Genomic DNA, 19498 nt, shown 5'->3' with positions numbered 1-19498 from the left:
ACAATGGAATGTACCGTTGTCGTGCATGTGGTAAACGTGTCATTATAGAAGTTACATTCTTCTGGGGCCTGGGGGGGCAGTGTGCTAGTCCTTAGGGGGGCCAGGGTATGAATGGTGGGGCTGGACCCCCTGCCCCGCCGTTCTGGCACCGGGACCCTTCCTTGCTGGCTGTCTCTCGGCACCGCGAGGCTCTGGCCTCCAACTGCGGCTGGCTTGCCGTTTCTGGCTGCCCGGCCGCTCTGGGAGGGGGGGGCGCCTACCGCGGCCGGCTGGGGGGCCGGTCGCTCGGGGGAGCCTTCTCCCCCGGTTGTGCCCATCCGCCCGCTCCTCCCCGCTCTCACCCAAACAAATATTGCACACAGGCACATAGGGCCCCGGGATCTGGATGGGAGGGGTATGCTGGCGGGGCTCACTGGGGATGCCCCTCTCTGGGTTCTCGTTGGCACCCGCCCTCCTCCCCGCTTTTTACTTGCATATTAGACACTCTGATTCATCTAGGGCCTTGTGGAGAGGGTCTGGTGGAGGGGGGCACGGTGAAACATCCGTGCTCACCTTTCGCTGGCCCCCCCCACAATTTTAACTTCCTCTGTAGACACACACACTGCATGCTAGCAGCACACACACAGCAAATACACCGTTGCCGGGGCTTTGCGGCTTGGCAGCGGTGGCAGCGGTGGAGCCCCCCACACTGGTGACCTCCTATTTTACCTGCAGCACACACACAGCACGGCTGTGGGTGCGTGCGATCCCTGGGTTGCTAAGGTCGCGTGCCTGGGCTGGCTTGCGGGGACGGGGCGCCGGTCGGGTGGTGGCCGGCTCATGGGTTCCGGGGGCCCTGGCTTCGTCCCTGGCCTTTGTCTCGGTGTCCGGCGCCTGGTGGCCCCCATGGCTGCCGCCTGGTACGGCTAAGCGCTCCTGTCTTGTGGCCTGGGGGCCGGACACTGGGTTCGCTTGTGCCTCTGGGCATTGGGGGGGCCCCTGTAGGGGGGCCCTCTCTGTGCCTGGCTGGTGGGGTGGGCGGTCCCCTCCTCCTCCCCTCCCGGGCTGCCTGGGTCCGGATGCTGGGGGGGCTTCTGGCCTGGGGGGCTCTCCTCCCCTTTCCTGGTCTGGCTGGTCTGGCTGGGTAGGATCTGGCTCCCTTTATGAACACACGGTTCACGTCGGCAGCATGCATGTATCTCCACCCCCACGTGCACGTGCACACTGCCACACTGCTCCCTGTCTGCTTCATCCCTCCTCCTTACCTACAGTGTATTGATGGACAGATTTTTTTTCACTCATCTTAGTGTCAGATTTTCACCTTTGATGTAACATTCGTCTTTCCAGCAGATCTGGTATAATTGTTACAGCTTAAATTAATAACTTAGTCAAATCAGTGCTTGTATCCCCCACCTTTTCACCTTTCTTCCTTTTACTCTCTTCCACCCTCCCCTCACATTCTTCCCCTCTCCCTCCCCACACACACTAAATGTAACAAATAAATAAAAAATAATACGACAAAAAGGGGTTTATACAAATCTACACTCTAGTTTCTTGAAGCTATATAACCTCTTTTTGTGATAGTAAAACATGTCCAACACAAAAAGCCTTCAGCTCTAATCTGTTTGCTCAGCTGTTGGACAGAACAAGTTAAGAAGGAGAAAAAAAAAAAAAGAAGTTACATGCACCGATGCTTTCGTACAGCGTCCTTACGCCACACTCTAGTCATTGTTAAGGTGTGAGAACTGGCTAGGTGACCCGTTAGGGCCTGTAGGACGTCCACACAAACTACACTCTGATTGTCTAATGGCAGCCAGGAGCGCGCACGTATCACTCGATCAGCACTAACGGGATCCCTGTGCAGTCGGCAGGATTTGGGGGGGTTTAAAAAGGAAGAATGTGCATGGAGATTGTCTCTACGGGTTCACTCAGCGCTCTACGAGTTTGATATTGACGCACAGATTTGATCATTTTTCGCCCACAGACGGTCTGTTACCACAGTTGGGACTAAAACCTAAAATAAAAGCATTTACCCAAAATGATGAGCAAGTGACACGATGACGCTAACAGACTCTCAGCATAAGAATAGTTTGTTTCTGGATTTCATGGGCCAGAACTTTTGATTACCGTAAACAATGTGGGGAAAAACATGTTTGCCCTCCGATTTGTCTGACAGGCATTTTATCCAAATCTGCTGCTTCATGATAAAGCAACCGTATAAATGAATATGCAACAAACAAAAATCTGAGTCTTTTTTGACATTTAAGCATGAAACATTTCCACAAGACTTCTCATTAGCAGCCGCTGGACTGGAACCACATCACCATCGCTTGAAGGAGCGTTTTGATTGGCTCTCCAGGGAATGGAGCACACAAACTTGTGGGTTAAACAAACCTGAGCTCCCTGGTCACTCATTTATTCTGTAACCGGCGGGCATAACAATCAAACGGAGACAATTAGTGTAGAAAAGTCTCTTTAGTGTTGTTGGTTCATGCAAATACGCTAAACCGTTTTTGTCTTTCAGCATTTTGCGTTGTTTTTCAGCGCTGCCTGGGATTTTTGGGGGATTATAGATAGATACTAAAAGGTGAAATGAGGCTTTAAGCCAAGGGAACCTTTTTGTGTTAGCTGCTTCAGGAAGTACAAATGATTACAAATCACACATGTAGTATTTCTACTGGGAAATTTGAGATCCCGTTTGTAAGAACAGATTGTCTTTGTTCCACTGAATACATGGAGAACAGCCCAGAAATGTGGGGATCCTCATCTGGATCCTCCACGTTCTTAGTTTATAGATGGACTCCCTCTGAATTCTGAATTAAATTGTTTCTTACTGTTCTAATCTTTCTAATTTTTCTAGTCACTGTGCTGCTTTTTCCTTTTTCCTATATGTATGTCAACCAGTGCTGTATGCGATGGAGATGTCAACTTCCATGCGGGAACCTCCCAAATGGATAAATAAAGTTGTCTATCTGTCTGTCTGTCTGTCTGTCTGTCTGTCTGTCTGTCTGTCTGTCTGTCTGTCCGTCCGTCCGTCCGTCCGTCCGTCCGTCCGTCCGTCCGTCCGTCCGTCCGTCCGTCCGTCCGTCCGTCCGTCCGTCCGTCCGTCCGTCCGTCCGTCCGTCCGTCCGTCCGTCCGTCCGTCCGTCTTCTGAGCGTTTATCCTTTTCCGATTGTAAGAAGCAGAAACTGTTGCTCCTCTTTCGAAGACACGTCTGTCCGGTAGTTGATTTGTGAAGCTCAAGGCGAGTTCTGATCCCATCTTCTCCCTTCCTCAGGGATTCTTCTTCAGGTGATGGAAAACAGCGGACAAGGCTCCGTCATGTCATTCTGGTACTTCTGATCTGGATGTTTCTGTACAAGAACGGTACGGTAGGACCCCCCCCCCCCCACACACACACACACACACTCACATACACACACACCGTTAGACCACATGACTTGCACCTTTGTTCACTCCCATACGTGATGCTTGTATGATTTAAGCAAAGACGGGAGCAGGAAGGTAACACTGACACCATGAATGACATCGTAAGGAAAACTCGATTGTCCTGCTGACAAAGACAGGATTGTTTTGGGCTCAGAGGATTGGTTTAGATGATTCCCCGGAGATCCATGAAGCCAGAAGGGTTAACCGTAACCCCAGAATCATTCAGATGTTCCCCGACTTCAGACAAACCTGGAAGACTCGTGGAGACTTGAGCCTCTTTTGGATTTAGTTCTGTTCTTTTGGATTTGGTTCTTTGGTGTTCTTGAGCCCACTGGCAGGCTTGATTCCATTTCCTCATAAGGATTCGTAGAAATGAACCATGAAGGGATCACACCTCTGTGGTACAGAACTGTGGCAGGTTTGATGCCCGCGGTTCCGGACCAACGTATCCTTGGATGGATTTGTTTGTCAGATGTGAAACCACCTGAACTCTGGAGTGGATTATTTAGGATTATTGGGACAATCCACTTTTGTTTTTTATCTGGTCTTAATCGGACAGTAACGCCCCCTGGTGAGCAGCGTTTGGAACTGGATGACTTTTCCAGGCGGTTCGCTTAAGTCTTTGGTTCAGATCCGCCGTGTTTGAAAATAAACCAGACGGAGGGGTGAAAATGTGTTTGTACCAAGTCTGTACGTCTGTCCTATGATTTCAAGGATTCTTAAGACCGTAAATAAGATGCTGTGGTCCGGTTCCAGCCTGGATCCTCCAGGTTCCCATGAGCATCGAAACTATTCAAGCCTGGAAACGATGGAAAGTTGGAAGTGTCCTAAAACGCTTCCTTTTACAAACAATTGTTCCAACATGTCATTTTTGTAACTTTACTCTGTGGAGATGGTGTCAGGTATTGAGTTGGCTGAACCCAAAAGCAGACAGGGATTAGGTTTGAAGTAGTGCAGTTCATTAAACCTAGAGATGAAAGACTGGGTGGCAATGTCTGTGGATGGTAGATTTGGTGAAGCGGGGAACTGGCAGTAGGGCTGTAGATCCAGAGTGAACTTCCAGGAGGAAGTCGATGGCGTGGAGGAGAAGAATCCAGAAGATCTTGACGTGGCTAGGCTTGGCTTGGTTAGATGAGACTGGAGTTGACTAGACTTGAGCAGGGATCTGTGAATTATTCCATAGAGAAGCAGACGAACCGACAATGACCGGAGGGCGTGATGGACTAATAAAGCTCGTCTGATTGGATGCAGAAAAGGTGCATGTGACCCGATCCTCAGGCAGGTGTGTTAGGGCGACCCCGACATCTGACAGATGGTCCTAAACCCAGTCCAGACTCGTATGATCATCTCCTTAGAGTCTTTGGTCTCGTCGTGGTGGCGGGTCTATATCTATACCTGTTCTTATTGTGTCAGATTGTGTCTTTGTCAGCAGGAAAACAATCAAATTCACCTATTTATACTGATGCGATTTATCTCGTTGACTCGTCCCATCTGTCAGAGTTTGAAGTAAACCGTGTGAAAGCCCAGTTTCTGCTCCGAGCTGCGTCTACATTCACACTTTCTCCATGTGTCTCCGACACAAACCAGATGTGGAGCAAACGCGTTCTCGCCCAGACAAACTCCACTGAGTTTCTGGACACAGGCAGACAAAACAAGCTACCATCAAAGTGTCTCCATACTGTAGAAAAAGACACTTGTGAAAAACCGACTCAGCATAAACCTGAAAGAACTTCTGTTAGCATCATAATGATGTCATAAAAACCATCATGTAGCTGATCAGGGGGAAGTCTACCAAATTAAATTCGACTTAAATCGGACTCATTTCACACAGAGACTCAGTGAGTTTCTTCATTTAAGGAGGCACTGAGGCACATTAAAGGAGTCATAATTCTCTTCAATCTGCACTTTTAATGATCATAAATACTCCAGTTAATTACTATGCAGCACAGTCTAGCAGAACAGCTTTAATTTAACTTTCCAGCTGAGTTTTGGAAACACAGAAAATCTCATCTGTTGCTCTTCTACCTTCCCTCATCTCAGTCATGGTTTTCTGCCTTTGGTTGCATTTTCATCCTCTCCTCCGTAAAACCAGGCATCCTGAGGAGGAACCACTCAACTCTGTGGACATGGGAATGTTCCCATAGATGCAGCTTTCTTTTTTTTCTTTTCTTCCCGGCAGCAGTCGTTTTACATGATTGAAATCTTACGGTGTTGTCTTTTTTCCAGCATGTTTCCCTCTCGCTCTTCATCCCTCTGTGTCGTCGCCGTCTCATACTTTCCATCCCTCCTCGGTGGAGCATGCCTCCCTTTCCTCACGGCTCTATTAACATAACCACTTGTCATAAAGCAACGCGAGTTTTCTTTTCATGAAATTTGCAGTGGGATCATTTTTCCATCTGGTTGGCTCTTTGATCGCAGCTGAAGAGCTTTTATTTTGGAACAGTTTGAGCATCCCGTCCCTGCAGTCATGCTTTGGTTCATTTCATTCTGAATGGATGCACAGCAGGCTGAGCGTTAGCATGCAGAGTTTAATGCTGGACAAAGAAACAGAAACAGATTTTCTGTGGGCGTCAAACATGGGATGTACGCATTGATCTACAGGAAGTGTTGGACATGGTTTGTGTTGTCAGGGGAAGGGTGTGTGTTCATGCTTTGTGTATAGGTTGTCATTTAAAGCATTTTTTTACTTGGTCGTTTGATTAGATTTGATTTTTTGATGGCCTTTGACCTCTGAATGATTTATTTTACTGTCAGTAATCTATAGTTAGACCCACTCTGGTGAAAACTGTGTTTTTTGTGGCATTTTTCTCATGATGGAGAACATTACAAAAAAAAGCTCAAATTTGCATTTCTGAGTATTTCTTTAATCAAATGAATGAAAAAATGCCGTTTAAAAAAGTCGTGTTAGTGACGTAGAAAATCTGCTCCGCTCCATTCTGATGCATCCACCTGCAGGCGATTAGATCCATGTACGTCTTGGTTTTCCTCGTCTGAGCTGGACTCTGGCGAGTCTTTAAATAGTTTTTGATAGCAGATGCTGAAATACGACCTTTATTCCCCGTTTTGCTCTTTTTCCAGGATGAAGATCTTGACTTAATCTTCCCGTCAGACCCACAGCTCCAGAGCTGCCGCGGTCTCACATCCCTGCATTAGTCACCAGGGATTCGGTTTCTGTGCAATTTGGGAATTAAACCACCACACACCGCTTTTAAGGACACTTCACGTCATTTAAAGCCATTATAGGCTTTTCACAGCATTCCAGAGCGTGCCACAGACTCTCCGGTTTCATCTCTGTCAGTGAGGCCCCCATCTTCTTTAAACTCTGGCCCCTAAACTTCAGAAAAAATCCAATTTCCAGATTTTCTGTTTGGATTTAGGAGCATCAATAACCATGGGAAGGCTTTGTAAAAGCATTCATTTTCACATGTACGACTAAGTGAATGCCTTATTGTGTGAGACAGCTTAAATAAACTCCTCCCTGGGCATCTCAGAAGTGAAGCTATGTAAACCTCTTTTGTCTTTAAAGTCCCATTTTGTTTTCTAGAACAAAGTTTCTGCAGAGCAGCAGGAGTTCATTCAAAATTCATCTCCGAAGGCCCGTACACACCGGGACGAATATTCGCCAGGCGTTATTCGCCAGCGTTTTTCGCCACGTCTTTTGTGTTCACACCCAGGCGATTTTCGCTGACGATGAGCCGAGCGAACATGCAATTTCATTCCCTGACATTAGATGGCGCTTAATGTAAACAGAAATACTCCTGTACACAAGGTGGCGCTGCGCAACTTTAGGCTTCTTAAAGTCGCTTTTCACTCAGAAGAAGAGAGCAAGTATTTACACGCTTGTCAGAATCATACAAAGAAAACATGAATATTTCAAGCACCAGTAGCTCCAACTGCTGCTTGGTTCGGGAATATTTTAGAATGTCCGTCATTATTTCTTCGCGGCAGTGTAGACGCTACTTGGCGTCTATCTTCATCGCTGGTATGTGTGCTCAGCAAGGCAGTTTTGTGTTTGAGCGCCCCCAAGTTGTGTTTTACTGTAACTTCAGAGGCTCCAGACACGTGTGCAAAAGCGCCGTTCTCATTGGTCGAATAGATTTCGACGCGACGCGTTGAAAAAAAAAAACGAACCAGAGGCGGGGTTTTTTTTGACGCTTTGACGCGTGGCGTTTTTTCGCGTCGGTGTGCACACTCTCATTGGTGCCCTTTGTTTAGTCACGAGGCGTTAAACGTCGGCGAAAATCGCCGGCGTAATTCGTCCCGGTGTGAACGGGCCTTGAGTCGTGGGAGGGGTGGTTGGCTCTGAGAAACCCCGCCCCCCTACCTCCCCTAAGGTTCGGGCCCACCCAGCGTATTTTCTACACCACAAATACCATTTTTTTCAAACTGCTTTTTTTCATCTGCTCCTGATTCGCAGCAATTTGGATAAAGAAATACTCAAAAATGCAAATTTGAGCTTAATTTTCTTTATATATGTTCTCCATCAACAGAAAAAAGCTACAAGAACATGTTAAAACACAAAAAATCTAAATATAGACTCTACTTTTTCAAATAAGTGATGTCAATAAACCTCGGGAGCAACACAGAATTGATTTTAAATTGTAGTTTTTAGAGCTTTGCACCGACAAACCTGGACATGTATTCCTGATGCCGATACTGTTCAGCCTGATCCTTGAGGTCTACAAAACAAAAGTTTTATTATAATTCCAATTCCTCTTTGGAATCAAAACTCTCTACGTTTCAACTGTTCTCTTCATTTTAGCGGGTCCAGTCATAGTTGGATGATTCTGTCACTTTGGGATTTTCTTCTGTGAGAAGTTCTACACAATAAAAAACATACTCGCTTACAATAAAGAATGCCCACATTGGATGGGTCTACATTCAGGACAATAGTTTTAGAGACAGAGAAATAACATTCAAAAGGATTTGAGAATTACTTTAGAGGTACTTTTCAGCCCTCAAGCCAAACTAGACCTGGATGAGCTTTTCAGGCGTCAGTCATGAAACCCCGTCAGCGAGAGATTCTGGACGTTTGTTGTTTCTGCTTAGTTTTGTCTGATATTTAAATGATTTTTTTCACGGTTTGATGTTTGGTTTTTGAACTGAGATCCGGAAACTTCAGCATTCGGCTTCTGAGAAAAGATGGCGACGCTCGTTAGGCAGAGGAATGTGGCGTCTGAAGGAGCGCGGCGAGCCGAGGAAGCAGAGTGTCAAACGTGTTCTCCAGATCCGACCGGCAGCCTCGGGCCAAACCCAAGCGGTTCACACACACTTGTAAAGTTCCCAGCTGTGCTAAACCGCCTCGTGCGTGCACAAACACGGGTTCACAGCAGGCGGCCTCGTCTGTGGTCGCTGGAGCAGAAGCCACACACGTGTGCAGCGGGAGACTTCCGGCTGGGTCTGAGGTCCAGTCCAGGGACGGGTTTGTGTGAGTCGACAAACCCGCCTGATTGGGCCTCAAACGACCCACAAACCCGTCCTGGACGGGTTTGTGGGTCGTTTGTGGGTCGTTTGAGTCGTTTGAGGCCCAATCGCACCAGGTTGTGGTTGTGCGTTTTGTGAGCGTTCCCAGATCAAAGCTGCGTTTCAGACACATCAAAGACTCGATCTTTCAAAAGCTCCTCATTCATACAAACTGCCTGAATGACAGATGGAACCAAATCAGTCCAATATTAGGCTGTAATTAGGTTTGGTGTAGACTAAGATCCACGTTTCAGGCCCTGTTTTTCTCTTAGCACATGCGCTCGGCTCGGCTGATTTAACCTTTTTTTTTTTTGGCAAAGAGAAAAAGAAACATATCTGCCAAACCTCAACGATGTCAGGAAAAAAAGTCTCAAAGGACGATCAGTTTTGCCTAAATGTTCTTTAAAAGTTGCAGCGGTTTTATTCAAACGGACTCCGCTGGTGTTCGCCTAAAACTTTCCCGTTGAGGAAGACGAAGCAGCCGCTGAAGAGTTCAACCAGGAGAAGACAGGAACAGGCTGGAAATAGTTCACATTTTTCCACTGTCACATAAAGAAAAAAGAAAAAAACACGCCTTTCTTTTTAAGTCTGTGCAGAAGCTCCACTTTCCGTTTTCCACACCGCAATAAAAACCAGGCAACACTGTCCGCTGCTCTTCTTCCTCGCCTTATTCTTCATCACTTGCCCCAGATGGCATCTTCCATTATCTCCTATTGAAAGATGAGGGCGAGGAGGCCAAACACCTGGGAGGGTGAGTCAGCGCTCACCTGGCGGGACAAAGCTCCTGTCCTGTCGCTCCTGCTGAACCCATCTCTCTCAGGTGTTCCCCCTTCAAGGATGGGATCGTGGAATGACGGCGCCCACGTGTGCCGCACGCTCCTATCGCTCAGAAACTCCAAACTCCAGCTTGCCTTCTCTTAAAATCATGTTTTTTTTTCAACCCTTCACTTGGCTGAGTCATCCTAAAATCCATCCCTCTTTGTTTACAGGTTGGATTTATTCAAACACGTCTCTGAATATTTGCCCGTAGTTGTTTTGCTTTTATTCAAGCAGCGCAGGAAATGACGAGCGCACAGCCCGACTGCTGTCTTGTCTGCTGCGTCTGGGACAAAATGAAATCGTTTTCCGTTGTGTGTGCTTTTCAGATCAGGGGATTACTTCAGCGATTTTCGTTTCGGCCTTTGGTTTCATTGGTTCAGAACAAAGCAGGATGCATGTGTCGACAAAAAGCACCAGACATCAGACAAAACCCTAAAAATTAAGATTTTTATATTCAAATTCAGTCCAGATTATTCTAATAAATTCAGATTATCTTAATTAAATAACGAATGATCAACAGATTCGACGGATGGCTGGAATCTCACACCGGAAAAAGCGAAATACGACAGTTGAGATGAAAATTCTCACTTATTAGAAGAATTGGAATAAAATCTTTGGCAGAAACAGATGAGTCGTTATTTTTATTCTGATAATCTGGACCCCTTTTTCTTTATATTTGTGATACAAAAATGTGCACGAAAACGTCTTTTGGCGGTGTGGCTCTGGGCCGATGACGTCTTTATCCTGGTGGGATAAACGTGGACCTTAGATGGCTAAACCCCAGACCCCAGCACTGATGGGGGTTGAGGCCACGGCATAGTATTGGTCCAGGTGGAGAAGGGGGCGGAGCAGAGCCGGCAAAACCGTCCGGAATTTAGAGAGATAAACTATCAGGAATTTAAAAGCAGAAACATGATTGGCTGAGAAAAGAAGGCAGGGAATTGAGTCATTGCTTCAGAGTGAAGGCTTGATTGATGAGTGGCGTGTAGCGTAACGCGAGAACCCCGCTCAACCGGAACTGAGGTTGATCTGCTTCATTGAAATGGCACCTGATTGATCGACCGGTCGATCGTGGTAGTAGTGTAGGAGGACAGGGGGGGACAACAAGGCTTGACCAAATTAAAATCTACCTTTTTTTAAAAATATTTCTCCAAATTTACATTAAATGTGATAAATGTCTTGAATTTATTGGCAATAAGGAGGCTTTAGAGTGCCCTGCAATGGGCTGGCAAAACCATCGGGGGTTTACCCCACCCTTAGGATAGGCTCCAGTAACCCTGTGACCCCAAAAGCAATCAAGGTTTTTTTGGGGGGAAAAGAATCCAAGGAAGGATTTTTTGGGAGCTTCATGGATTCCATTGCCACTGAAAGTGGATCATGGATCAGATCAGGGTCAATAAAATCCAGCATTTTTCTAAGTTGTAGCTCTTTAAAGCTGTTTTTATTGTTTGTGAAGCGCGGATCGAATTCATCTGTTCTGCAGACGGAGCGTGAATAAAATCGCAGCTGAGGACAGAAGGCGGAGTGTCAAGAACAAAGGGCTGAAGGAAAAGGAGGAATGGGAGAGGGAGGAGAGGAATGCTGCTGCAGAGGAAGAATGCACAGGGAAAAGACAGAGAGGTGGAAAGCTGCTTGATGGAAGCTGTCTCACCTCAAGGATTCACATCTGAAAGAGACCGGATTGTCAGATGAAGTGAAGCACCTGCAGAGGAGTACAGGTGGGAAAAAAGATTCACTTCCTGTGTGCTGCCTCCTTTCAAAACAAGAGTCTGGGAAAGAGCTGCTCCAACCTTCGGACTGTCGGACTTTATGAATCCAAACCACAGAAATAAAAAACGAACTGATTGTCCTTTTTACTCCAGTTTTTTATCTCTCGGTTGGGTTTCATTTTATGCTGAACAGTCAGATTTTCAGAGTAAAACCATTTTTTATCAATGAAATTCATTCATTTTTTAAATCCAGGCTGAGAAAGTCACTTTTACCTGTACCTGTTTTACATAAACTTTCGGTTTTATTTATTTTACATTTTAAATGTTATTTAAAATGCCCCATAGAGATTCTTAATCTCTCGGCAAATAAGGGTAAAATAAAAAATTATTACAATACTAATAAAGAAGAATGGGGGGGCTCCATCAGAGCATGGAGTGTTGGTGGATGTAAATCTAGCTGTTGGAGGGTGAGATAAGCGCCCTCCCTCCCTCCCGTCTCCTCGTTTTGCAGCGTCTTTAAAGCAGTCTGGCCCACGCCGCCGGGGCTGGAACTCAGCCCGCCTCCCGCGTCAGCACCTGAACAGAAGCTGCTCTGTTCTCCGTCAGACGGCGTAAACGAGCCGGAGCTCCACGCCGACTCTGACGGAGAGCCCGGTTCCCGTCTGGCCTGCGACGAACGCCGCCTTTACGTCATCCGTCAGTTAAGCTCCTCCCTTCCCGCCACACTGCACCTTTTCTCTTCTGAATGGACGACAGGCTGACCTCGTCTGTGGATGGACGCAAAGCTTCCAGTAGAACCGATTTGCTGCTTTTTTCCCCCGATCATCCTCTACATTTTTACTGAATTCTACATTCAAAGTGGAGGAGAAGGTCTTCCCCCGTCGGACACAAAGCCCTTCATGCAGCAGAAAAGATTACTATTTCTCAGCTTCTGTGGTCTAAACCAGGAAATCCAATCCTGTTTTCACAGATTTTTACAGAAACCTGACACGTCCCACATCGCCATTCCGTTCGTTTGTTTCCCACATTGGAGATTTTGAGAGAAAAATAAGAGTCACTGTCACTGAATGAAAAGGAAAAAAGTGAAGTTGAGGCAAAACTGGTCATTCAAAACCACGGAATCTGAAGGTGGATGGAAAAAACTTTGACAGGTTGTTCTTAACAGCAGCTTGAATGCAGAAAACCATCCTTACGTCACCTTGGTGGTGCTGTAGAGACGTGGAGGTGCTGGCTGATTTTAAAAAGTCAGAAGTGACTCAGAAGCTCACAGGTGTACCTGCCTGTTCCACCTTTGGCTCTGAATGGAGGTGAATTCATTAGGATTTCCCAAAAGCCAAGTTCAAGTCCACATTGCACCGGCCCCTTCTGAGGTCAACTACGGGTGGGAGGCCCATGGGAGAGTGGTCCCACGTCGCCTTTTGATTTATTTCATTAAATTCGGGACAACTTGGTCCTGTCGGTTCTGCTATATTCCGAAAACTTCTGGCAGGTGGTAATGAATCCTGAAAACCGGAAATCCTCACCCGCTGAAACGGCATCGACAACAAGACCCCAAACACCTCATCCTGGGCTGATGGCGTGACGGCGCGGCGCGCCTGCAGTCATTTCTGATCGCAGTGACCCAAAGCTGCAGCTTCTCTCCCCCCTTCAGCAGCGACGGTGGTTGACGTAAAACCAGAACCTCCGGGCGGTTCGTGGGTTAAGGTGCAGAACTCGAGACCGTGCCGACGAGGAAACGAGGGGAGACGTGTCAAAGTGAGAGGATGTAAGGAGATGCAGAAATGGACAGAGTTGGGGAGGACGAGATAGAAACAGTGGGAAGTTTGAAAAGAGCTGGAAAAACAGGGCCGGATTCTGACACATAATGAAAGGTGAGGAAGGAAAAGAGATAAAGCAGGAGGAGATAACCAGGAGGAAGAGGGAAGGAAGAGTTCAGGAACAGTGGAGAACAGAACCCTCCGAAAGGAGAGAAGACACTGGGATGTGTGTGAACTGACAGGTTTTTGTTGTTTAGTTTGTCTTTCCTCCGTCCCACATGATGTCATCTTGTTGTTCCACATGTTATATGACAGCCAGCAGAGGATTGTGAAGCAATTATCTATCTTTTTCCAACATTTGCTTATCAGAGTTGTCATATTTGAATGGGTGGACTTCCTGTGTGCGGTTGTTTTCCCCTGATTTTCGTCCACACACACACACACACACACACACACACACGCACAGGCTTGACGCGTCCGTGATGCTGTTAGGTCTTATCGGCAGCAGCCACAGATGGAAAAAGTGAAAGTAGAGCAGAGGAAGAGTTGAGACGAGATTCAAAGTTCATCTAATGGATCAACTTTTCAGTGAGGTGGGAACTCTTTTGGTGTGAATTTTCCAACTGTTGGTTGTATCACCGCTGACATCCACGCACCAAAAAAACCTCCGACCCGACTGGAAGCCTCGTTAGTTAAAGACGCCTCAGGTGCAATCCTGCAGTGAAAAACGCTGAAATAAAACTAAAACCCTTAGTCACAGCTGTTGTGACGGGTAGATCAGGGCTGTCTGATGGTCTAACCTGAAGGTGACCTGCATGAAATATCCGGATGGTCCGTCCCTCCTCCCCCCTCAGCTCCCGGATGGTAAATGGCGTATACTTATATACCGCTTTTCTACCTACAAGGCCCAGAGTGCTTTACAGTCACTTTCACACACTGGTGGCGGCTCCGCTGCCAAACACAGGCGTCCGCCTACCACCAGAGGCAGGGTGGGGTTCAGTGTCCTACCCAAGGACGCATCAACTCATGGGCGTGCAAGGCGGGAATCGAACCTGCAAACTTACAACCATGGGTTGACCGCCCTACCGCTGCACCACGGCCGCCCCAAAGGAGGAGTGGTTTGTCCTGCTATCCCCATGTCATCAACATCCAAGCCTAAGCGATCGGGCTCCTTGTAAACTGCATGTTTTTTAAAAGAAACTTTTGTTTTTTATCTGTGCAGGTTTGCTTTTTGTGTGTGGTTTTGACGTGCGAGCACATCACCATAAATATGAAATAACATTTTTTAAGGTTTTATTTTGAAACAGAAGTTTTTGTTTTGAAACCCGGACGTGTTTTTTCGGTTCTCCGGCTTTTTTTAAGCGAAATTGACGCGTCGACGTAAGTAGGAGAGAGGCAGGCGCGCCGTTCATATTTTCAGTTTTTCACCTCCCCAAATCTTTCCAACTGACGTGTGGCCAAAGGACACCGTGTGACGGCATCACCCGTACGTCTAACTTCCATTAGCCTTAACAATACTTCACGATAAACTTACCAAACCCTCAGCAGTGGTACGTTCCACTGTCATGACATCCATTGAAGTGGCTGTAGGAGCCTTAAGGGAACTGCAAGACACACCTGTGCTTCCTCCGTCCCACAACCCAAGAACCCAGAGCCCTGGTCCATGTGGGTCCATGTGACTGAGGCTCAAATCTGGTTTGCGAGTCAAAAATGATCAAAATGGGATCGTCCAGAGATCCTGCTTGAGTTCACACGTCAGCTGAACGGCTGGATGTCTCTTTTTCCTCCCGTAACTCTGACTTCAGTCTGATTGTTTCATGTTTTTGTATATATTTGGTTTCCGTCCAGCTCTGCTAACAAAGCAGCATTCAGGCTGCAAACAGGAAAATGCTTCAGAAGACTGGAGCGTCTTAACATTCATAGACTCTTCCTTTGAGTGGATGAAAGGAGCTCGGTCCTGTAACTAAGCTCCTGCGTTCAGTTTCGGCCTGAGCTGAGGAGGTTTTTGGAAACTCCTTTCATCTTCTGCATCTTCTGCAAATGTTTTCTCAGCGTCTGGTCTCTGTGATGTTCAGGTCTGTCTCCATATAAAACAACGTGACGTTTATGAGTTCTACTTTACTTTCTGATGTGAAATTTTGCCAAATTGGGGCGTGGTCTCTTGATTGACAGGTAACTCGTTAATACCTCTAAGTATTGGGTTTTGTTACATCACATCCTGTAACAAACAACCACAGTCTGCATCTTTGGCTCCAAATGAAAGCCGGGATTGACAGAACAAACTTTGTTGGCATCTGTTTCACTGTTCACGCTGCTGGACTGGGAATTGTGGGTAAAATCTGTAAAAACGTGTGCATTGTGTTGACTGAAGTGCATAAACATGATTTTTTCCTTTGGGAAATTTTGAAAAAAACGGCTGACGATGAATTTGTGTTTGGAAATGATGTCAGGATCTTCCTCCTGAAGCTCCGAGCTCCTCCAAACGTTAGCTAAGAACTGAATTCAACTTTTTCAAGCTGCGTCTTCTGAGGTCTGTAGATTCATGGTTAAACTGCCACGTCCAGAAACATCCAGGTAAAACGTTCGGCCTCGTTCGAAATCCCCTGTGCTTCTGTGAGACCTCAACAGCAGCAGAGTCGATGCAGCAAAGCTGCAGATTCTGAAGCCCAGTCCAGCTTCACACTGTGTGAGCCTCCGGTCCAGACGCACACACACCACTGCAGCCAACGCCGTGTGGTTTTGGCTGCGGCGAAGGCCGACTCTGACATCAACAGAGGCCATTGTTTCCCCGAATGAAAGAAGCTAACCATTCTTTCCACTTCAGCTCTTCTCTGCTTTTTATTTAAACGAAAAAAAGTCACTTTTTCCCCAACAGTTTTTCAAAAAAGATCAGGACGTTTTGCCTGAAACTGGAGTTCTGTGGGAAGTGGGGGGTGTCTCTTTAAAGGCGGGGAGGGATCCTGCGGCTCCGATTGGTGGAACCGCATGTGTTTTGTGGAAGAGAATCCCATTCCTTCAGTAGCATTTGAACGTTTGACGCAGACTTTGATGAGATGAAGACCTAAAAGGTTCCTGTCAGACTGTCTTTCACATTTAGAGAGACCTGGCGGCAAACAGCAAGGTGGCGCCGGCCGGACATCATCGGCCAGAAGCAGAAAGGACACAACTCTAGGCACAAAGTTCCTCTTTTCTGTTATCTAGAAACGAAGAATAACGCTGTCAAAAAAGAAAAAAGAAAATTGTAGTTTTCAAATAAAGTGTGATTTGGGTTTGTACCAAATGTTGCATCGCCCCCCCCTTTCCACACCAACCATAAGTGTCTCTTTTTTTAATGAGCTTCTGCTTTATTAGTGGAGGAATCTTGATTCATTTGTTATTTTCTTAACAAATTACAAGTCTTGCAATCTTGAAACAACAAACCTACAAGATGTGCAAATCATAGCAAAAATCGACATGAAAAGTCGGAAATAAAACCTAAACAAAACGGAGATAAAGAAGCAGAAGTTGTCCACTTTTAGGCAGAGACGCTGCTTTCATTCTAGAAAAACTCACGGAGCTCACGGGTGGGATTTGACGTTGCTTTGTCCTATGCTACTTGAACACAGAGCGGTTTTAAATGAGTTTTTAAAGCAAATTTTTTAGAATTTTAGAGTTTTAGTGAGCAAGATGATGTAAAAATGGAGCAGTTATTGTTTTCAAAGTTGACATAAATCTTTGGGGTTGTGAAAACCTTTACTAAAGCTGTCGCCATCCGGTGTTTCCGTCTACCTACAGCTGCAGGAGTCTTGGTCTGAGATATCATCTTGCCCCAGGCTTTTTATTTCACAGCTCTAAACCGATATATGAAAGACTTTACGGACTGCAAATAGTCATTTCTCCTCCATGATCAGTTTTTTCACTGCATGTTTGTGTCTCTAAATGGTCCTAAAAACTTTTAAAGCAACGCTGAGTTCTGAATGGGGAAGTCTGAAACGCGTAGACGCACATATACATAGATCTTTCACCGGAAGCGGTCGGTCAAACCGTGTTTCTGAGCTCGGTGTGAACGTAACATCAGAGCAGGCAGTTAAGAAGATGTGTTTTTCAATGTTTGAATGTTTAAAATGCTTTTGTATCCAGGAGAGAACAGACTTTGGCTGTAGGTGAATGTGTGTTTTGCTGCAGTTTACCACCTGACCACCATGATCTCCTTGCATGTGCAGACTCTTCACAGTCCGTGTTTTTGCTGTTCAACCTGCAGCTTTGGGCTGAAACCCGTCTGGACTCTCTTGAATGTCTGAATGCGCTCCTGCGCTTTCCTTTGACTGCACCACTTTGTCCTGGTTTTCCTCCTTCTGGACTCACCTCAGTCTTCCTCGACTCTTCTGATCTCGCCTCCTGAAGAAACCCGTTCAAACCTTTGAGGTCTTTTAACCGTCTCGAAAACCTGCCTCTGTCCTAACCTTTGACCTTTTCTTGTTCCTAACCTCCCTGAAGGAAGCCGCTGTTTGTGCGTCGCTCCTGTGTTTGTCTGTTGTTCTTCTGGAGCGTCGCTTACATTCAGTCTTCTCGATCTTACCAACTTCCAGTACGGAGCTGCAGCTCGACAGACTGTAACGCGGTGCTGAGGGAGGCCGAGGGAGGCTTCACGTCGCCCTGCTACCCCCAGAATTATCCCAATTTGCTGACCTGTACTTGGAAAATGCAGGCCCCACCCGGGTACATCATCCAACTCTCCTTCCTGGACTTTGAACTGGAGGAGGCGTCTGGCTGCATGTATGACCAGGTTGTGGTGAACATGGGTAACGCCGACGCTAAGTTCTGTGGCCTGACGGCCAACGGGCTGACGCTGAACTCGACGGGGAATTTTATGGAGCTGTCCTTCAAGTCGGACTTCAGCGTGAGGAAGAGGGGGTTCAGTGTTAGCTTCCGTCACGGTAGGTTCAGGGTCAAAACGGCTCACATGACGTTTAAAGACCATGTTTTTTTTATATTTTGTCATAACGATGGTGGGATCTTCTAACAGGTTGGTTTTAGTAAATTTGTTGAAGTCTTTATTAAACCAAAACATTTTTTAACAGCACATAGTTAAAAAAGTATTGTGACTTAAGTTTCTCTGAATATTTACGATTAAAAGTTGAAAACAGAAATGACGGTTACCCTGAATGCAGCAGGTTTCTTTTTTTAAACTTGAGTTTTTGTGAATCTTCAGATCAGCAAAGACAACAATGTTTAAATCAAGGGTGAGCAAACTACAGCCTACGGCCCACCAAGCTGGAATAAACAAAGTACTTCTCTAGTTTTTTTATTTTCCTTCTAATTCTGATGTCTCCCCATAGATGGCGCTCTACGAATATATGGACCTTTGCTCAGGTGCATTCATGTGGTTTTTCTGGCGTCCACGTGTGGACAGTCATTTTTACAATGATTCCATGAACGCAGCATTTCTCTAAGTTCTCATTTTTCCCTTATATGAGAAAAAAAAAAAGAATTGGTTGACTTTGCCATAAAATGAGAACATATGCCACCGTTTTTGAAATAAAAGCTCAAAAATGGTCTGTTTTTAAATAAATATATCACTTATTGTACAAACTTAAAGCCTGTTTTTGTCCAGATTCCATGCGATTTCTTGCTTTTAGGAGTTGAGTTACTGAATTGTCCTGATCCGGTCCTTCTGTCAAATTTTCAAATTTTTGTGGTTCACAAAGAATCAAAGGCCAAATCTGAAATTCTAGCCCTACATTTAAAGCGAAGATTTATGGAAAAGGACTGTCTTTAAATCTGCTACCCCTCGACGTCGTAGCTGCCATACATAACCACATCGGTTTTAGGGAGAAGCCGTAGAGGAAACATTTGGTGTATTCCGAAAAGTTTGCCCACCCCTGGTTTAGAGTACTATGCAGGAAAAAAGTGGATATCATGATGAAGCTCAAAATTAAAAATAATTAATAATAAAGACGATAAAATGTATTTTATTGTTAAAAATGTATTTATTTCAGTGCTGAGATTCATCAGTTCCTCTGATTGGAGGACAGGGTGAAAGAAAAACAAAGCCATTATATTTACAGGATATGTACAGATAGTGATACACATTTTAAAAATGTAAATGTATTTTGTTCTTTCTGATTGTCAGCCAATAATTTCCATTAATATCATTACGGTATTTTGATAGAGAAGATAAACGAATGAATCTATATCTAGACATAGAAATACCATCGTTTGTAGGGAATTCCAATCTGTAGAGCCAATACTTAGAAGCTGTCTGGAAATGTGATTTATATGAAGAAAACATGAAATTACAGACAAACATTCTGTTAACAGTCTGTTATATCTCCATAACTGACAAACAACTGCACTGACTC

The 19498-nt window shown here is 45.7% G+C and overlaps 1 protein-coding gene across 17 annotated transcripts in view; it reads left to right on the top strand.

The window, feature by feature from the left end:
• The window catches only part of adgrg6 (adhesion G protein-coupled receptor G6), a 76633-nt gene that overhangs the window by 6158 nt on the left and 50977 nt on the right, over positions 1–19498 (top strand). For 16 of the 17 annotated variants that reach the window (XM_078943013.1, XM_078943004.1, XM_078943003.1 and 13 more), the window contains exons 2-3: positions 3258–3346; positions 17726–18073. In XM_078943013.1, the coding sequence (XP_078799139.1) occupies positions 3258–3346; positions 17726–18073 (437 nt within the window). The remainder of the gene's footprint in view (positions 1–3257; positions 3347–17725; positions 18074–19498) is intronic. The other variant, XM_078943009.1, reaches the window with a different exon arrangement.

Source organism: Oryzias latipes, chromosome 24 (assembly GCF_053564925.1).
Source record: "Oryzias latipes strain Hd-rR chromosome 24, Olatipes_Hd-rR_3.1".
NCBI classification, from domain to species: domain Eukaryota; kingdom Metazoa; phylum Chordata; class Actinopteri; order Beloniformes; family Adrianichthyidae; genus Oryzias; species Oryzias latipes.
Note: the sequence above shows the minus strand (reverse complement) of the source record. Positions and strands in the feature narration are given on the sequence as shown.